The following is a 21,458-nucleotide window of genomic DNA, read 5'->3' as shown; positions in this document are numbered from 1 at the left end:
TCGAATGTACATCTTTATTAAACAAATACAGTTGACGTCTTAATATTATTTATAATATGTCGTTATAGATAGTATTTCATTTTCCTAGCCTGTGCAGCGTGTATATGCGGCCGCGCGTGTCCTCTGTTCTGTCGTGTCACCGTGTATGTACGTGTTTCGTATGAGTTATCATCTCTGTTTACTGTCTGTATGTTTAATTCATTTTCTGTGTACAATATACTATTGCTAATATTTCTCTTGTCGAACGATCTTCAGTTGCAGAATAACAATTTAATTTGACGTTTCTGTGCGTCGCGTGCAGACGCGCCGAGTAACTCAGTGTGTCACGTGATTAACTTAGAACTCATATTATAACCATTTTTTTATTTTTTTTATTTTTCTTAGCCGTTACTTTATGTCACTTGACTTTGAAACTGTGCTTAGCGTACAGATAGTATCGGTATCCATAATAATTAAATTCCTTAACTGTACTATATCGTTACTTAATCTTATTAGTTAACACACAATCAATCTGCAACGGGAGGGAATTTAGTCGGTCCGTAACCTCTCGTGTACGGCCTAGTCGTACAGGGTATCCCAACAAAATAGATACAACATTCGAGTCGTACAATTTTCTTAGGTCACACTGTACAATCGGTATAGTTGATTACTTTTAACTTCTTACAACGTTACCGTAGGATTGGTTTATCGTTTTCTCTTTTTTTTTTTTCTGTTGCCTTTCTCTGAACGCTTAATTATTTCACTTACTTGACAGACACGTACCTACGCACGTAATTTATCTGGTCTTTTCTTCTTCATCCTCATTCATACGTACGTAAGTACGTATAAACATATTGCGATACGAATCAGAGGCGAGAACATACTATTGTGTATCTGCCGTGCGTCCGAAGTGCTCTAACAAGTTCGGACCAAGCGTTACGACCGGAACCGAACGTTCACGAATCAAGGACGATCACGTGACCATCCCGACGCTCGCGAAGGAAAGTTCCGGTTCTGCCGTAGCCTGGGCCGGTGTAAAATTGAAAATATTCTGCAGACTATTTAGGCGAACGGTACGTGTAAATGTCGAAGAGTATGTATATATATATTTTTTTATATACGTAAACATACATACACGGATACATGTGTATATGTGTACGTACACTAGCTGCCTACAAAATACAATAGTACATTACAAATTCATAGCTTCATTTCTTTCTTGTGTCTCTTCTCTTTTCGCTTCCCCTCTTAAATCAATCATTTGCAAACAGCTTAGATATATTTTTTTTTTTTATGTATAATATATATTTATATATTATAATAGTATCATCTAGTTGGTTTTGTTCTGCGTAGTTTCTTTCCTCATTTTTTCTTCTCTTTCCATACAATTAATAATAATAATTAAGTACATCTTTAGAGCAGGTGAGTACACCTTTTAGTTAGGTTGCAAACGGTGTCGTTCTCTCTGTTCAGCAGTCAAGGAAAACGCGTCATACGGATACATATATGTATCTAGCTTCAAACGACTCGTTAGACCGAGTAATAGGAGATTGATTCTTTCCTGTACTCGTCGATAACGACTTCCGCCACGCAGTGTACAGCGATTCAAATTTTCTCGCTCTTGATATCTCGAAAGCCAGCGTTCTTATTTTCTTTCTTTTTTTGTCTCTTCTTTTGTGCAGTTATCGGATTTCGTACATTTCATTTCATTTTTTTTATTTCAAATGCCGTGTAAAAAAGACTCGAGAACATGTCTTTCTGGCGTTGCATTGTGCGATCGAAAAAGGAATCGGTCAATTGTGGTCTTTGATGAGTGTGTATATGTGTATGTATGTATGTACGTGTATATATATATAATATAGACTATAGTAGTCCCGTAAAAAGGAGTCGAATCATTCGAATAGGATCATTTTACACCGTACACAAGCAAAAAATGCGTTCAGATCGATCTCATCGAGACTCAATTGCGTTTATACGAACAACTACGAACCGAGGATCAAGAAAAACAGATGAAAGATTCGAAATTCACGAGATAGTGTTTCAGCTGGTCTTGCGAACGAAGTGCGCATACACGTGTGTCGCATGTGAGCGCATTCGAAAAACGGAATAAAAACAATAAAATACGTTTCACGATTATCATTTCTCTTTTACATCGCGACACTTCGATCGGAGCTTTTCTGTTCTTCATCGAACAGAATCCCTTTCTCTTTTTAAATTAAAAAAAAAAAAAAAAAAAGGAAAAAAGAAAATTAAAACTGCGTGAAGATAGCGCGCGTATCTTAATAAATCGTAATAAAACAATAGAACAGAATTCGCGATTATATGGCAAGTAACATCACGATTAAAGAGTTTCTATGTAGGAGCTCTTACGAAAACAGTTTTCAAACGTCCGACGAATCTCTTATAAAAATGATATGATATGCTCGTTGGAAAAATAAATTGTTCATATAGTTTCTATGAATATAGATATCCGTACACAAACTTTCAGTACTAAATATTCGATCGGTCGGTATAACTCTAAATACATACAACAACATCCTTTCATTACTTCGTAGCGAGTATCAATGCGCAGTAATCGCGAGATCATTCGTCCAAGAATTAATACCCTGCGGATCATTGCACGTACCGGTCATTCGTTTCAGCAAAACCGATCGTTCGTTAGAACTAAAAACCATCACCGAGATTACATGATGCATATTTTTAGTTAAATATAAAATGAATCGTTTGATGAACGAACGACCGTTGTCTCTCCCCCCATGCGTATGTCTCTTAACATCTATGCCATTTATCAACAGTCACTGTTTCAAAAATACAACAACGGTAGAGCAGTTACTTCCCGAGTGAATCTCGAGAGTTGTACGCTTAACATGCGAGATACTGACACGGGATAATCAGCATCGAGTGTTCGCTATTAAAATATAGAGTAGAATTCAACATATACATAGTCGCGTAAAGGCACGTAAAAATATCAGTTTCCCTATAAAAACGAGCATTGATTGCACGATAATCCTTTTCGGAAAATAACAAACGATACCAGCCGGGCCCGATCGAACCTGCGCGTTTATCCATTCGAATAGAAATCATCCTTTCAAATCCGCACGGTCCTATCTATCATTCGCTCACCACAGAATAATGATCGGACACTGTATGTATATTAATGTAAGCACGCGTGTCTCATGCACATACACATGTACCTTCGCGACTGGTCTGTATACGCGACGAGCTCCCAATACAAATCTATATGCATGCGCACACATGTATACGGATATGATATTATACCGTACTTAATGGTGAAGCACTATCATAAGATGCGCGACAATGTCCTTACTAAAGCTAAGAGTTTCATATTTCTTTTCTTTTTTTTTTCCCTTTGTAAATTGATCAGGAAGGAACATTGTGCAAATTATAATTAGAGGTCTCGCTTAAAAAGAAAAATAATAAATGGAAAATTGGGCAAGTGTGTGTGCAGGTACAGCCCGAGTTATGGATTAGAAATATATCTTTAATTAATACTAAAAGGATCTATCAGCTTGAACTTTCTTTTTTTTTTTTATTTAAAAATATACATTTCTGAGATCAATGGTCCAATTAGAAAAAAAAAGGGAGAGAATTATTTCGGTCAGATCAAATTATCGGGCTGGTCCTGCGTTGTCTAAAAGGAAATCGTAATCGAATTATAGCAGCGAATACAGTCAGCATTAGTAAAATTGATAACAATTAATTGAATAAAAATAGATGAAGATAATTGAGAGTATAAAAAGAAGTTCCCTCGTCCTACTGCTACCGATAATAAAAATAATAATGCTCGTAATAATAGTAACCGTAATAATAATAATAATAATAATAATAATAATAATTAGCGTTAATGAGTGACAAATATAAATTAATTGCTTCCAGACGTTCACCGGGATACATCCCGGTGAACTTAAGTATTTCATTCACGTGTGTATCCTTCATCTAACAACACCAATGACATGTTGTAGATAGAAAGTGTTTAACTATTCGATAAAGCGTCCCGCACTCTCTTACAAATTTTGCTGGCTTTTAAGGAGAGTACTAACTAGTTGGTGCGTTAACATTTTACACGGTACCAATGTCATCTATGGGGACGGATATAATACGACGCTTTCGTGTTTATATGTATATGTATATATATATAATATATTAGGAATATATCAGATTAATTGGCGAGAAAAATATTCATTGAAAACGCGGCTGAATATTAAAACCGTTCAAGCCCGATCGTTAAGATCATATCGCTGATCGAATTAGCGGTATAGATATGCTGAATGCGATTACGAAGCGTCACAAGGAACGAAACAATAATGATCGGTTTAAAGGGAACACGATGGTAAACGATAGTAAGTTAGTACTCCACTTAATCACCATACGAAGAAGGGGTTGGGAGGGGGAAGGGATGGCGAATGCAGAGGAATAGTAATTTAAACGTCACGATGATCCCATTCCAAGTCATGAGGCGAAGTGTGATGGCGATGCCGACCGTTGCTCAGCTCGCATTCGTTCTCGCAATCGGAGCTATCAAGATCGTCGTCTCTATATGATCCGTCTTCGGAGTCGGAACTTCCGGAATCGTCTACGTCCTCGTCTCTCTGGCTCTGATGATGGGGATCCTGTTCGGTGAGCCTCTCCATTGGATTCACGGTTATAGCCAGAGCGGAATCGTCCCAGGCCATTTCGGTCTCGGCAGCCAACTCGTCGCCGGCCGATGATCGCCTCTTCGCGGCGCCTCTGACCCTTGCCGCACCGACCACCGCCATCAGCAGTAGGAAACAGATGCAGGCAGCCGCGACGATGGTGACCGCGTGGCTACCGCCCGCTCCCCCGATGCTCCTGTAGCCGTCGCGAAGAGCAGCAGTGGCGTATTCTTCCGGCAGGTCCGCGTGATGGGGGGAGAGCTGCACGTGTCCGGGTATTGGTTCGAGGATTCTAGCTATCGGCGGGTCGTCCGGTGTCGAGTGAGGAATCGCGGTGGTCTTCTCCTTCGGGTGAATGACTGCTAGGGTCTGCACGTACTCGTTGCTGGCGAAACGTCCGCTTAGCTCGGAGCAGGTCAGTTTGAACACACGGTCGAGGTAGTAAGCTGGCTTCCGGTTCGTATACATGATCAGACGGATCAGCTGTTGATAGTTGTAAGGCGTGTCGGCGCCCGAGAGAACAACACCGTCTCGATCAACGCGAGCTGTTATAGAGCGGAATCTACGCAGAGCATCGCCAGGTAGACCTAAGCTCTCGTGGTCGGGATTCAGGCTCGGGTACACGCTGACCGCGCACGCGTCCAGCCTGGCAGCGGAACCGGCGGTGACGCGGGCGTCGGGGAACACTCGCACACCTAGACGAAAGTCTGCGTACTCCCTGGCCACGTAGCCGGTTCCGTTGACGGCGATACCCGGACGCGGTGGCGGTAAGACTGTTACGTAGGACTGAACGGTCGGGACCGGGAGAGGATTGTTCTCGCTACCCTCGCATACAATGGTCGTTTCTAAACGGAAATTGCGACGGCCCGGGGTAGGGAACCGCCTCGAGTTGGAATAACCGATACGACGGAGAAGCGTCTCGACGTTGGTACGATTGTCCCCGTCGATTCGTACCTCTGTTAGGTCGGAATTGGTGAGCAACTGGGTGCCCGGTTGCAGCAAATCCATCGACGGCACGTGGATACCTTCCTGGCAGCGACGCAGGCAAGAAAGTACGTCTGGTTTCTCGTTTCGTCCTACTAGAACCGACAGGCCGGCCAGGTAGCCACGGAAGTGATGTTTGGTTTTATTGTCGGATCCCTGCCAGCACGCGCCGACGACCAGGGTCGTGTTGACTCCCTTCGCGGGATGTAGAGGCCAATCGTCGATCACCTCGGGATTCTTCTCGTCCGAATGCCACTCTTCCCCGTCCACGAACAAGGTGACGTGAGGGAAATCGACTTGAACGGCGTAATGATGCCACTTGTCGTCGCACACTTGTGCGAGCTTCCAGCGCCATTCGGCGGGCCGGAAGATGTTGGGATCGCCCTCCGAGAAGTCGCGTCTGAGCAGCAAAATTAACCGGCAGTTCCTTACGAACAGGGCGTAATGATGTCTATTCATCTCTGCAATTCAGACGTTTCGTATTCGATCAATCGTTCGAGGCGTCCTCCTGAAAAGGAATAAAGGAACATCCACTTACTGTGATCATCGGCCGCGCACAAGATGTGCTCCTTCACGTGAGGATCCTGCCTGGGACGAGGTCGGTGCTTCACCCAGACACCGATAGTGAACTTCTGCGCCAAGGTGTGCTCGAGTACGTCGCTGGGTATGATAGCAGCCGAGTCAACGCCGTCGAACTCGAAGATCTCGTCCGCCTCCCTGCCCTCGTCGCGAGACAGAGACGCTGTCCAGGATGTCGTAGGCCCGGGGGTTGGCAATAAATCCACGCTGTCCCGCGATGCACCGCACAATTTACGTTGACTTCGCACACCGTACGTGTCACGGTCGCATCCTTTCCCTATATGGTCCGTGGCGAGAGTTAAGGTGGCTCTTACGTTGCGCAATATACAAGGAGCATCGCAGAGATCCAATCTGGCGGAAGGAAGCAAAGGTTGGGAACCGACGCCGGCTGCGTAGTCGACCCTTTCTGGGATTCCTCTCCATCCAGGCGCACAGACACGGTTGACCTTAACGGTTACCATGGCCGGTGCCGATTGTTTCATGCCACAATCGTACGCCACCACGCTCAGGATGTAGTTATGGGAACGCTCGTAGTCCAGGGGCTCGGTGTTTCGTATCGCTCCCTCGTTGTCGATTATGAACGGCTGATCTGCTGTTAAAATCTCATATTTGCATACGTCACCGAATTTCGGGGTGCAGTCCCTGTCGGAGGCCTCGACGCGGACAACCTCCTCGTAGAGACGTCCCTCGTCCACCGTGCTGACATAGGCCGGTTGCAGAAACTGGGGGGCGTACTCGTTCACGTCCACCACCGTGATGTGGACCGTAGCACTGGAACGAAATTAAATAAATGAAAATATTAAGGATTTAAGAATCTATGGATCCTAACACGTTCGAGACTGGGGTAAGTGCCCTAACCCAGACACTTTATGAAATATGTATATTTCTGAAGCCCTGGTCTGAGGATTCAGGTTCTTATCTTCCTTTTGAAAATCAGATTTTCTGATTTTACTACCACTTTGATCTTTGCCCCTCTTTGGAATGGATAGATCTATCCGAGTGAACCCGAACGTGTTAAGTTACCACTTTTAAGGGGGACATATAAATTTGAAGACATTGATTTGATCCAAATCTTACATCAGGTGATGTTACATTCAATGCTATTTATTTCTATCTATTTTCTACTCTGCTTTAAAGGCATAGCTTGACCCCTTTTGTGCAGGACACCTTGTGTATATAACTTATCAGTCTATGTTACTACCTATTTCGGGACACCTTCTATTGAAGGTAGATCGAATCAGATTCGACGGAGGTTCATACTTTTCCGATAGCGATCCGTTGCAGCCGACGGCTTCGATATCGAACTTGTAGTTTCGCCGCTTCTCGCAGTTCAGAACTCGAAGTGCTCTCAGCTCGGCGGTTCCTTTCTCTTTCAAAACGATCTCGAACGGCGCCTCGCCATGGTGTTTGTTCGCGATACGGAAGGAGCATACTTTAGCACCTATGGCTCGTATTTGTGGCGTAACCTCGACCAGAGTTTCGTTTTCCTTCACCAGGCCATGGTATCCGCTTTCCGGACTGTCCAAATCCAATCGTGGAGCTAGGAACAAACACCAAAGGGTAGTTTAGAAACTTTCCAAAATAGAACTTTAGAATTTTTCAACCTTCAAAATTTCTTATGTATTTTTTTTTATTCATGGTCTGATGTAATTTCATGACGGAAAAGTATTGCAAAATAGCACTTATGATACATCAATTTAAAGCTCAAAATCTAATAAAAATGGGTACATAAACGATCCCTTAAAATCCTTGATACAAAATGGCTGGTTGCAGATTGCAACGAACAATGTTGAACTATATTCAATAAAAATTCGACTAGAACAATCAAAGTGTTAAATGTGAGAATTTTAACAATCTCTTCTCTCTCTCTATTTAATGAAACCAATAAATCAGCAAAGTAACAATAGAGCCGTTGTTTAGTTTCATTTAGGAAGGATCTACAGAAATTTAGTGGTCACTGCAGGGAAATAAAATTTCCTTATTCAGCGATAAGGTCAAAAGCTTGGGAATTTACCTAAATCCTACGAGAATTTGTGTCAAACTCTGATATTTACTTGAGCATGTGGGCCACGGAAAATTAAATAAATGGTCAAGAGGAAATGGAAATTTCTTTTCCGTTTCAGAAGATTAAATCCGGTGAAAGCTGGTTATAAAATCGACGTTTTAATTTGATTAAAATCTACAAGAATTTCTGTAATATTATTTCAAAGATATCTCTGATTAAACGAACGCTCTCTTTGCGAAAGAATAACGCAAAACGCGTACACGCATTCCCTGATAAACAATGTAAATATGATTTTCTGCCGGAACAGAAAAGCTACACCGATAACAATTAAGAACGGCTGATAAAATAACTCTTAATTTTATTTTAAGGAAATTACAATCTCTCATTTAATTTCATTTCTGCAATTACAATAATTATCAAATATATCTAATTAATTAGCTGCCTTCCTAATTAATATTTTTCTTTTGAACATTCTCCGCGTACAATCAGAGAAATATAATTAATTTATTTCCACCCAATTATTGTACCTGCTGGAGTTGAAAAAAAAAATAAATAAATAAATAAACCTGCAAGTTATATTGAGGAAAAGTAACGAACGTCGGTTACCGTTAATTAATACCCAGAAATAATGACCTACTTTTGCTAAATTATTAATCCCCCACTACGATTCTAATAAGGTAGAGAATAATGAACATTCGCAATTTTCGTTAGCATCCTGCACGCTGATGAAAACAGACGGTGAAGATTTGTCTAGAGCAGGCTGAAATTTTAATTACCGTGTGTTGCGTCAGGTTTCGAGATGCCATGCTCTCCAACAACTTTCCAGTCTATTTTTATGGAGACTTATGCTTATTTTGTTTTCCTTTTCAACGAGCTTTCGAAAATTCTCAGGGATTAAATTGCGAAATTGAGCCCAATTGACGTGGTATTTTCTACCCTGCTCGAATTACTATCAAATTTCTCCGATGGGACACCCTTTATCGACCAAATTATTATTCTTCTTAATGAATTTTGCAAAATCATTAATCGTCGCCTTTCAGAGAAAGCTTCGCAACAAGCGTTATCAGGCACGATAATTTAATTACAGGTAATCGAAATTCTTTACTTTTCGAGATGGCGATTTTACTGCTGCTCGCTTTAATGGAAACTCAATACCCATTTGCATGCTAAAAGTCGTCCGGTAAATTACTAAAATCGAGCACTAGAAAATCCAATGAATAATTATCTTTTTTCCCGAAGAAAGCAAACGAAATTAAAATCAATACAGGCCTGCATCAGCATTAACAAATTTTTGGAATTTTTTTTATTTAACATGTAAACAGGAATTGAAAAAGCAACAGTATTTGGTTAATTAACAGATTCATATATTTTCAAATTACCGAAAATAAATTTTTATCTTGGATCAATTTTATCAAATTTTTCATATTTTTCTGCATTTCATGGAAGAGATATTTTATGAACGATATGTACAAAATTCATCAGCAAAAGTGACATAACGAATACACATGTTTAACATGTGTCTATAATGGAAACTACATACAAAAACCTTTAAAATCTGACGAACTGATTGGTCGTTTCATAGCGTGACTCATTATCTGACACAACTACAAGAATAACCCGAAAGGTTTCTCTTGAAAATGTGACAGTCTAATTTTACGAAAATAACAGTTGGTCATTTTGTTCCGAGGCTATTGTATTACCCTTCTTTTAAACTATAATGTAATTAACTAAAGTAAATCAAAATAATTAATCAACCAACTTTAATTACGAAACGTTTATGTAGCCTTTTTCATCAAATTAAGCTTGAACCCTCGGACGACGGACCATGGAGAGAGTACTAATTTTAATTTAATTCCGTACTTTATATTATTTTCATTTTTTAAATTTTATATTGCTCTTCTAATACATGAAATTCTTTCGTTTAAAAATGGTACATTTAATTTATTGTATCTTTAAATCCGTATTTGATGCTTTTCATAAGTAGAATAAAAGATCAAACTTGTTAATTCAGAAGAAAGAAAATTGTATTTCAATGTTTTCGTTAAACAAAAGTACCTCGTTTCCCTCCGAACAAACAGAAAGTCAAAGGAAAGTTGGTTGTTTGAATATTCTGTAAGCTAAAGTCTAATATCTTCCGGTTTCTTCGTCTATTCGCAAAGTTTCATTGAAATTGGTGTGTAGCGATTCCTTGGCAGGTGTTAAATTGAACTAAATTACGTTTCCCCTTGCTTTCCGACAAGTTTTGACAATTTCCACGTTCCTCTTAAGAATAGAGTCATATTACGTTTTGCAAAATCTAATTAACGTAAATGAAATTTGAATGAAAGTCATCTACAACAATAATTAAAAAAAATATAATGCATTTGATGTGTGTAAAGTTGAACTGAACAGCCATTTTGCTTTAACTTTATTTTAAATTTAATTAAAAAAGCGATACAATGAATGAGAAACTTGGAGTAAAATCCATCTGGAATAATATAAAATAAATTAGAAATAACAAAAATGTTAAAATAAAGAATTATTCGCTAATTGAATATTTTGTTAACTATACAATTGTTAAAATTAAAATATTTTTATTTTAATTAAAAAAGGGCACTATATATAATGCACTCGATTTTGAAGTTAACTATTTAATTTCAATTTTATTTGCTAGGAAATATCTGCACAGATGGATGGTTTTATCAAAATCAATTGCTAACATGATTCCATGCTGAAAATTAATATTTGTTTATGCGATACATAGTAAACAATGCTTGTTTAAACTACAAATTCGTGATGGAATAAAATCATTTATATTTATCCATAGCAAGCATGAAAAAACATAAATAAATTATTTCAAGTGAACAATTCATAATATTTTGAATATGATATTTATATTATTTAACATTACTTACTTTTTATTTATTTAACCACCGATATGAAAATTTAAAAAATTCCCAAGTCCCTCAAAATCTTAATTACAAATATAATATTTAAATTAAATGTAAATAATAAAAACACTTTTTTCCAAGACTGGAGTAACAATAGATAAGAATTTCACTAAGAATTAGAATTTTAAAAAGTTTGAAAAACTTCATAAGGTTTTTTAGAAATATGTAAATAAGTTTGGAACTCTGAAGAAACATCAGAAGTTATGCTTCTGACAAACTTAGTGGGTCATCGATGGCCCACGAAACAGGTATGAAATTTGAATAAAAAGTCGAACAGCGAAGAAAAGAAAAAGAGGAACGTTTGTACAGCGGACATCAGTTTTACTGTCGCATTATAGTTTATTAATGCTTCGTGCTGTTACGCAAGATATTTTGCGAAATATCAACGAGAACAGGTATCATGTTATACGTGATTATCTCGCACGATGCTTTTGCATCTACAGTAGAAAAAATCACGTCGAAACATCCTGAAATGATTTACAAAGATAATCAATTCAGCAACATTCTATTATATGGTCCTTAATTAAAGCCCTCATCATTTACAAATTACCTATATACTCTCCAATGAATTTATTGTATTATGTTATTGAAATACCTCTGCCTGAATGTTACCACTAATACTTAATTAATCCATTAATAAAATGAAACCAGTTTCGTTTGAAGTGAATTGCTCCAGCTGGTAGGTGGCGATTCACTAATAAAATTTATATAAATTTCAATGCTGTGATTCACTAATGTTTGTTATTATTTGGTTAGTGATAGGTATGAGACTTGCAATTTGAAATAATTAAATTAATGATAAATACATGGAGGATATAATATTGGTAAGAATAGAATGATCTATTAGTAGATGATACTGTTATATGATACACAGAGCTGAGATTATTGATATCACTTCTAGTTTTTTCTTACGTCTAATCTACAGTTTTTTCACCTAAATAGTAACATAGTGACACTAATTAGCTTTAGATAAAATTCTTCATAAAAACACAAATATATGAGGTTCTAAAGTACGTATTTATTTTATGACATGAATAAAAGATAATACATGAACTTAAATATGAAATTCTACCTTCAGGGATTAATTTAAAAATTCGTATTAGAAAAACATCTTACATTACACTTTGATACTACACTATATTATACACTGAATCTACATACTCATAAGAAAAATTGTATTAAAAAATGGATGAAAACATATGTTGTATAATCAAATGAACTGCTGTTTACATAAAAATGCTATGATGCTGGTAAAGTAATAATTAATAATCTTATATCATAATATTAAAAAAAGATCTCCAGCTTATGCGCTTTGAATTAAAATGGTGTATAGTAATAAATAAATGAAGATGCAAAAGAGTTAGTTTCAATAATTATTAGGATTCCCTTTGAAATTGATACATCTGAAAATTCGCAGAAAATGTATGTATATTTGGAGCACCTAAGGATAGACGTCGCTGGATAAAGCGTATTTCAAGATATACTCGTTAGCGTACTAAAAGCTCGTTATTCCGATTTACGGTTCGATAAAATGTACGACAAAAAAGCGGATTGGTATTCGAATTGGAATTCGAAAAGCATTTATCAGCGCGCTTTTGAACGCGAAGATACGACTATCAATTTAGCCGTATCAAAATATTATGGCGCTTCCCCCAACGCGGACAATAACGAGAGATAAAAACATCGAATTTTTGACAATGCATTAGCCAGTATATCTACCGGTCGATAGAGACCATAAAGCGTCGCTTCGATTTTCTTGCTTGAATCGAGCCCATTTTCAACGCTACCTGATCCAATCTGACTCGCATTTATTTTCTTATCACGAAGCGTGACTAATGCTGTCATAAGCGGAATCGTAACACATAATCCGCGTTATCCATCCGAGGTATTTTTTCTGCATACTTTTACGGAACATCGAGCGATTTGTATGCACTCGAAACACGGTATGTATCGTAACGAGGAGACTGGGTACCAGTCAATGAATTCGCCATAACAGTTTCGGTGACTGCAGGTGCTCACGAAAGAACAATTGCACCTGCGAGTTACTCGTTCGACAATGGGTCCCACCGTAAAACAAAGGGTGGCTCGATGAAAGAAACAGAATCGACCATCTTACAGAGGATCCTTTTTCACCCGACAAACAATGAACAGAGGAGTTAGGCGAATGTAGGGCACGAGAAAAGAGAAATGAAATCACCTCCATGATTGTTGAAGGAGCTTGGTGTCGACTCGAGGGCTGGGATGCTTGCGTGGGAGAGACCGAGGGTCAATCCGAGAAGCACAGCACTAGCCGCCAGTAACATTGTTCCTCTTTTCCTCCCGTTTCCAGGAAACTTCGTTTATCAGTTCTCCGACCAACAGCACTTGACTTATCACTCGCCAGAACGCGCTTTTTAAAAGAGCATCGCCGTCTACTGCACGACTCGCTTGCGACACCACGCACAATCGCGAAGTCAATATTTGAGCAGAATATCGATTCGCCAGAGAGAATGGTGTCGATTCTTGCCGCTAGTTGGCGTACAAGGACAACGCTCCGAAACGAACACGATGGCGCGGAGGGACGCCATGATGATTCAAGATCGAGAACTTCGAACCAACGAAGAATTTTAAGTTCCTGTTGTAACTGGGTTTCGTCCGCTCATAATAATTAAAACTACTTGTTTCTGATAGACTGGAAATTTCTTACAGACTTTTTCTTTGACTGTTGGTATCATGATATTGTTTCTTTAATTTATAATGTATTGAACTGTACAATTTATATTTGGTGCGTTCGGATTGGCGGGATTCATACCACGGAGAGTCACAAGAACTGTACAATGGACTTTTTAAAATTTCGCCGTTGTATCTATTACTGGATTCATCAGTAAGGCTTTTCATTTTTACTTCAGACAAGTTATAATAAGAATTATAGTTATTCCAACTTTGGGTAAGTACTTACATACATATTTAAGTACATACATAGTAGCGAAAAATATAACCGCCAATGAAAAACTGAAACACCGACAGGATTGCACCTCGGAGTATAAAAGATTCTAAATTTAATAATTTAGAAATATGGTACTGTGTTAAGAGCTAATATACAATTAATATATTTTTATGTATGCGTAAGATATATAGATATATAAGATTATGTTTAATTTAATTATATATTAGAAATATAGCGCTTTTCTTCTGCGCCATTGGTACACTGTTACATCTTTCTGTTGTCGCTACTGAGAATAAGATGTTATGTAATTAATGTTAATTTATTAGCCTTGGAAAGATAATAAACAATGCTTCTTTCAGTAATTATATTAATATATAATATTCGTAGGGTTTTATATGCACTTCCACATAATTACAGTTGAAGGAAATTTTAGTTCGTGAAGTGGTGAGGATGCGTCAGTATTGAAGACAGTAATTAAATGTTAATTATTAGTCTTTATATTTATTTTTAACATAGGAATTTTTGTTTTTCTGTTATCTCAGTTGTATATACAATATGGTATAAAAATACGAAGTTATTGTTACGCGAAATAGAAATATATTTTTCAATGCACTTTCTAAGAGAATATAGTTTTCCCCTTACTTCCGTCATATGCATTCGACACAATTAGTAGCGAATTATGGGATTCCCTATTTTTACACATAATGTTATATATAGTATTGAGAATCCGATTGCTACGTCTTTGTTCCTTCAATACTTGAACGTGTTCCAGGTCATCAGTGTAATTTTGTAAAAGAATCTGTATTATACGTAAGTTATTTTTAAATAATTTTAAACATGAAATACATAGATGAAATGATAATAAATTCATATTGAAAAATAGAAAGTAGAATTATTATTCTGAAATAGTGTTCACATAATTGTATGACTGTGTTACATTACTTCTATAAATGTTTATTTTGTAGGCAAGGTTTTTTTAATATATTTTAACAATTTTTTATTAATTACAATAGAGAAGATGGCTGGTAACAGCTCTGAAGATTCCCAAACATCTAAGAACTATAAAGATGAATCAGATATTAATTGGGTAAATATAAACTATTACATTAATCAAGTGTTTATAACTATTGCCATCAGCAAACTTAAGCGTATCATATTTTTGTATTATATAGAATTCAATGCTGCAATATGCTAAATTACAACAACAAGAATATTATGAACTTTTGGCAGAATGGACAAAATATACAAAACATGAATATAAATATTTATATCAGAATATTGGTTTTGCACTTTTTGGTCCACCATCAGATGCAAAAGAAGCAAATACCAAATTAGATGAAGTATGTGATACAGGTGATATTATTGGTCAGTTTCATTATATACCTCAAGCTCAGAAAATTATAGATAAAATATATAAAAAAGTATGTGAATATGGGGAAGGCCAAGTGGAAAAGGAATGTATTCATTTTGGGATAATTTTTAATATAACATTTCGTACTAAAAGAAACTCTACCAAAGCATCTAAGTCAGATAAAAAAAAGGAAGAAAATACTAAGACAGAATCTAAAACAAATTCGAAGGAAGAAAAGGAGGAAAATTCAAAAAAGGAAAAGGAACAAGATTCTAGCAAGGAATCTGAAATGGATTTGCAGGCAACACCTATTTTTAAGATAAAAAGACTTATAAGTGGCAAAAATGAAAAGCCTTTACATAGCGAATGGTATATCGATGCATGGGCTAGAGTATACCAAAACTGGACAGCTTATAAAAATAATAATACATTACCGCAATGCACTATGGTTATTCCAGTGCATGGATACTATCAGCCTGATCCAAGTTATGAAATAACTGAAGAATACTCAACAGTATGGTTAGAAGTTTTGGAGTCACCTGAATGTTCCACTAGATCCAGTATCTTAAATGCTATGGATACAACATCTAATGTAGTAGGTGTAGTTAGTTTGGGCTTAGGTATTGCATCTATGTTCACGCCTCTTGCGCCAGTAACATTAGGTAAGTCAGATTAAATTGTATGTACATACCCATTTGTATTATAAATACCATCATAAGGATGAAAATAATTTTAGTAAAATCAATTCAGATAGATAGTAACAATATGCATGAAGGCACATGATTGAATGCTAACAAATCCAAATAATAAAAATATAAACAAAATGGTATTTAATGTTATCATTATAGGGGCAGTTGTAACTGCTGGAGTAACTGGTGCATGGACAGCCGGTCGGTCAGTACATCATCTGGTGGACAGAAGCATTCATATGGAAAGTATTAGTGTAACAGACAGGGATGCGTTATGTTCGTGGTTAGCTATAAGTGGCAGCGTAGTTGGTTTAGCTGCAAGCACAGGAACTATGCTTCTGACAAAAGCTGCTCAGAACGGTAGTAATATAAGTAACATTGTTAAATTTGCTTATAATACAGTAGTTTTAAGTAATTTAGGCATCAATGGTTGTGGGGTAGCGTTCAGAGCGTATTGTATGTATATAAAATATCAGGAAGAGAAAACAATTAGAGTAATAGATGTGTTGTCTGTGGGAACACACATTTTGTTCTTTGGTAATGCAGCTTTAAATTTCAAATTCGCGGGAGAACTGATCGAGACGACTCAAGGTAAAATCTTAGATGATTATAGATCTACTTTGCGCTCTAAACGTCTTCGTAAAGCATTCAACCGCGCAAAACGTACTGCCGCAGCAAACAACCAAGATAAGATGTCTGAGAATGCCGAAGTGATACGTTATATTAATAAAAAGATAGATTTGCAACTAAATCCTAACGCGCAAAGTAATTTTACTGCATCTTACAATACCGTGTCCTTTGAAGGTGGAAAGATAACAATCAATGGTATTACAATGTTAGATCCTATGAAATTCGTTATGATACTAAATGCGTTAGACAGGAATCCTACCGAACGTAGAGCTTCATCAATGCCAGAAGATAGGGACGCTGAAGATACGCTTACCAGATTAAGAAATTTATTAATTCGTTTATTGACAGATGTATTTACAAAAAATGACAGTAGAGATGCGACTGTCCCCAATGTTGAAGAATTCGACGAAGTTTGTCAAGATATGAAGTACATGAAGGACGCAACAAGTGTCTTTCCTCTAATATTTCAAATAGCTATTAGGCTATTAGAACATGTATATGGTGTGAATTTTATCGACAAGGCAGTTCATTTTGTATGGTGTTACGTGAGAGAGAGTTTGAAACAAGTATGTTTAAGTATATCTTCTTTTATCAATGATGCAAAGATACAAAAGAAAGTTAGTAAAACTGTAATAGCTCTTTTTGAACATATGGATGAGGTAGTAGATGAATTGTTGCCTGCCTTTACGAAATACATGAGAACCAATTTAAAAGAAAGATTTAATTACTATTAAATGTTTTTGCACATATACAATACAGAGCTATTAAAGAGATTAGTAAAATTAAATCTATCGTACAATGTACCTAGTAGTATTCAATTAATGAATATAATATTTATTTTTTATAAGTCTTTTAAAGTATATTAATAAGGCAATCATTATTTTATTCAATCTGAACTTGAACAACTTTTATATTTCGGGACGCACATTTAATAATACTAATTTATTTAAAAAAACATAGGTGTAATTAATCTAACGACATGTACTGTTCAGGTGTTTATCACATTTGTGCCTTAGATTAATTATCTGACTACAATATGATAACTTTGTATACTGCAGATACGTGAAGATTATTAAGAAAATAAAAGAACGTTGGTATGCAAGTACAATTATTAAATAAGCCTCAGTGCGGATTCAGAAACCTCGATTGAGGTTGGAGAGGGCAGCGAAATAAACTTGTTTATGATTCATTTATTAGTATTTTTATTCGATAACAACTATTTTATTTAATTATTTTATAGGTGTTATAGTGAGTCATTTTTTTCTGGATCCGCCACTGAATAACTTATGTTACAGTATAATTAATTGGTATTATGTTACTGTAGGACTTGGGTTATTAAGATAAAACAAATTTTATGCATATATCATTTTACAAATATATGTACTATTGTATACAGATTATTAAATAAACATATTTCATAAATTTTTCAGTGAATGGATGATATTATACCGCTTTGTGTGCATGGTGCTAAAAATTGATGAATTCTGCAAAGAGTATTGGAATTTTAAGAAGACATCGAACTTTAAATATGCAGCATACAGAATATTCTGGTAAATTGTTTCTTCTAAATTTATAGAAATATATTGAATCGTTTATAGAAATAGTCCTATAGAAATAGGAGGATTCTAATTTGAGCTTCATTTAGAATTTCATTTGCAACGTCATCTCTCTCTATGCACCTGTCTAATTTATTAGTAATTAAATGTCTGGTTGGCTAGCTATGCGACCACAAAATTTCACCTAGGTCATGTTTTATAATTTAAGCGTTTTCGAGATTATTGTGCGACGATAAGGGTGGATCCCTGCTGAGGGGTAAAAATGCCCCGTAGTGTTTCTTGGTATCTCACAGATGGGGTCACAGGTTCACCAGTGACAGAGAAATTAATGTTTTAAAAATAATTTATTTTCAATACAGTATTATCAATTACAAACAAAAAGTAAATGTAAATAGATAATCCAGCAAAGCATTTACTTATAATACTCCAAGTATCCACTTAGGACAAAGAAACAGTGAAACAAAAGATTTGTGATCTCAGAAGGCACAGTATAAAAGTTTCAAATAAGGAACGTTAGATGTTAATCGATTAAGAATAAGTCCAAGAAAAGAATTCAACTACCATTTGTTTTTAATTTTGAGAGAATTCTAAGAAAACCTGGGGAGAGACTAGGGAGACCCTCATCTGAATCCTCCTGTGTCTTCAGACACAAAGGACATGGATAAATGAGACCAATATTCGAACAGTTCTTCTTATACACATCTTTTTAATCCTCATTCATCGTTTCGATCAAATTAACCCAAGTTGAAAATCCAATATTCAATAATATGTAAATTACATAGAGTCAGGAATTCATGATGCTGGTCACCAAAGTGTTAATATCAAACCTACGTCTCTTCGGAATTAATTCCTTTTTTGAGTACAACTTTTCGCTGTTTTATCAACGAGATACGTCCATCAAACGTGACACCCTGCTAATTAACATTCAGAAAGCAACGAACCAGCTTTTGGAACAGATTAACAGCGGCTTCTGATAGAGAATTGGAGCGCTGTACAGAAAGGTCGTGCACGGACAAGCTGGCTAACGTTCCAGAAAGTCGATCAAGCTTTAAGGACCTTATTTGAAATTGATGCGAGCGGTCGCGACCAACCGTGCCATCCATTTACCATCCAGTATCTTCCGGACTTCTTGGTCTGTCATTCTGTCAAGCGATGGCTCAAAATAGTTACTTGGCCTAATTCGCGTGGAACTCGTCATATCACATAGATACCGGCACAATTACACCCGGGTCAAGTGTATTAGACATCCACTTGTTAGAAATATTTGATAGAGAAGAGAGCTCTTCAAGATTCACATTTATTCAGTGTTTCTTCATTTCTCGAAAAAATCTGTAAGGGGCGGGGAAGAGGATCTTTACAATTATACAAATGAAAAATTTCAGGTGAATCGTGAAGAGAGGAGCAACGAGAAACTTATCGCAACAATTCATCCCTTGAACCCAGACCGACTCGTTTGAAGGTTCCTTTCTTCTTTCACAACCCTTCAGTCCCTTGATGCTGGCTGAAGAGGCTCTCTTTGCCAGGACGAAGGGCGTATCCGGTGAAGAAAAAAAGACTGGATTCCGGCGTCTAGTGGGCGACCCTTACGCGTGAATGGTAAAGAGAAAGGGCACGCATCGTGCGTGGAACAGTGGACCGTATTGTCGAAGAAAATTGCCTTTGCAATCTTCAGGAGGCTGCTTCCATTTGCTCGCCACCCACACGTCACTGTATTTTGTCTGGGCGTAGGCTGAAGAAAAAAGAAGAACAGCCGAGTTGGCTGGCTACCCTTAACCTACGACCGTGTCCTTTGAGGATAGAATGTTATCTGGAAAGTTTCTTCTTCAGCCTCCAGTCAAAACTTTAGAACAGACCGTAGGAAACTGTTTAACTTCGCCAATAGAGCACAATGATAGGTGATTGGAATACTGATTTAATCAGTTCTGTGATGGGAACATGTATGACATTTCAACGTTTGTTAATTTGAGTAGCGGGTAGTTTTATCAAATTAAAAAATTATCTACCATTCAGTTTTTGTAATAAAATAATTTTCTGCTATTTATCTTCAAAGAACTAAAAAATGTAATAAGATATTTTGCAAATTTGAGTACCCTAAAAATTAAAAAAAAAAAAATGAAATTGAAAATGGAATTTTTTAAAGAAATAATATTGAAAATAAGCGTCACTTAAATTTATGTGTATCTATTTGCAGATTATTCGAAATCGAAATTCCAGCCCCGTTTGAAGTCGCGCGAAGAAACGAAAGGAAATGGATTTTCTCCTGTACACGTTTTTTCCTATACGCGAGAGACAAACGACGACTATGCTTGATGATTGTAGAAGCTCCTCTGCTGTATCATAAAGACCCCCCCACACCCAGAACACTTTCATTTCCACGGTTCCAGATTATACGTGCAGGTAAAGCACTTTCTTCCTTCAACGATCGTTCCTTTCGCGAATACTGGAAATATACATGCCAGTGAAACACGATTTACTGAATCTTTCACTTTTATCTTTTCCGCTTTTGATGCAGGATAATTGATTTTCTATTAGCTGTTAAATCTTTCAGAAAGCAATCAATTTCAATAAATGAAAAGAAAATTAGATAAAATTATTATAAATTAAATTTCTCAAAAATTCAAATGATTGATTTCTAAACAAAAGACAGACAAAATTATTATTTTATTTCATTAAAATATTAATTAGCCCATGTCATAATTAAATGACAAAAGATATTTTCATTACTAGTTAGAGAAATTCATTTGATTTGATTTTTGGCAGTGGATGGTAGACCAAATAAATTGCCAGATTTAATTCACCCTTTTACTTCTCTGCACAATTACAGTCCGCGAATTTTCCCTGTCGCTGTTTCCGCCATGGAAACAAGAGCGACTGATTCGAGAGACACGAAAGCGAACAACTAATTCGTTTATTTCCTGTGTAAAAGTCGACTCGTGATTTTTATCAGCGCGATCGTACACGAGAACAATAATGGCAACTAAAGGAGCAACGTTCCTTTCATTTGCCCTATGATATTAAAACCATTATTATTTTCTTCAATCAAGCAAACGTAATTTTGGAGACAAAAGTTATCTCTCTTTAAAAGATTTTAAATATTAGAATGATATTTAAGGATATTAATCTAAAAATAAATGTATCACTTTTAAAAGAAAAAGTTTCATATCTTGCGGGCCT

The 21,458-nt window shown here is 36.7% G+C and overlaps 2 protein-coding genes across 2 annotated transcripts; one reads left to right on the top strand and one right to left on the bottom strand.

Annotated features, from left to right (window-relative positions):
• Positions 1-679: 679 nt before the first annotated feature.
• Positions 680-13,622, bottom strand: Cals (calsyntenin 1). Its single transcript, XM_034324867.2, has 4 exons — positions 13,330-13,622; positions 7,458-7,737; positions 6,157-6,968; positions 680-6,079 (listed from the first exon to the last, which is right to left on the bottom strand). The coding sequence occupies exons 1-4, from the start codon at positions 13,433-13,435 to the stop codon at positions 4,422-4,424; spliced, it is 2,856 nt and encodes a 951-aa protein (XP_034180758.2). The 5' UTR covers positions 13,436-13,622; the 3' UTR covers positions 680-4,421.
• Positions 13,623-14,380: 758 nt separating this feature from the next.
• LOC117604352 (uncharacterized) lies at positions 14,381-18,139 on the top strand. The gene is made up of 5 exons (XM_034324312.2): positions 14,381-14,502; positions 14,831-14,868; positions 15,072-15,145; positions 15,231-16,071; positions 16,258-18,139. The coding sequence occupies exons 3-5, from the start codon at positions 15,077-15,079 to the stop codon at positions 17,460-17,462; spliced, it is 2,115 nt and encodes a 704-aa protein (XP_034180203.2). The 5' UTR covers positions 14,381-14,502; positions 14,831-14,868; positions 15,072-15,076; the 3' UTR covers positions 17,463-18,139.
• The last annotated feature ends 3,319 nt before the right edge of the window (positions 18,140-21,458 follow it).

This window comes from Osmia lignaria, chromosome 7, assembly GCF_051020975.1.
Source record: "Osmia lignaria lignaria isolate PbOS001 chromosome 7, iyOsmLign1, whole genome shotgun sequence".
In the NCBI taxonomy this organism is placed as follows: domain Eukaryota; kingdom Metazoa; phylum Arthropoda; class Insecta; order Hymenoptera; family Megachilidae; genus Osmia; species Osmia lignaria.
The sequence above is the reverse complement of the archived record's forward strand: the minus strand, read 5'-3'. Positions and strand labels throughout refer to the sequence as shown.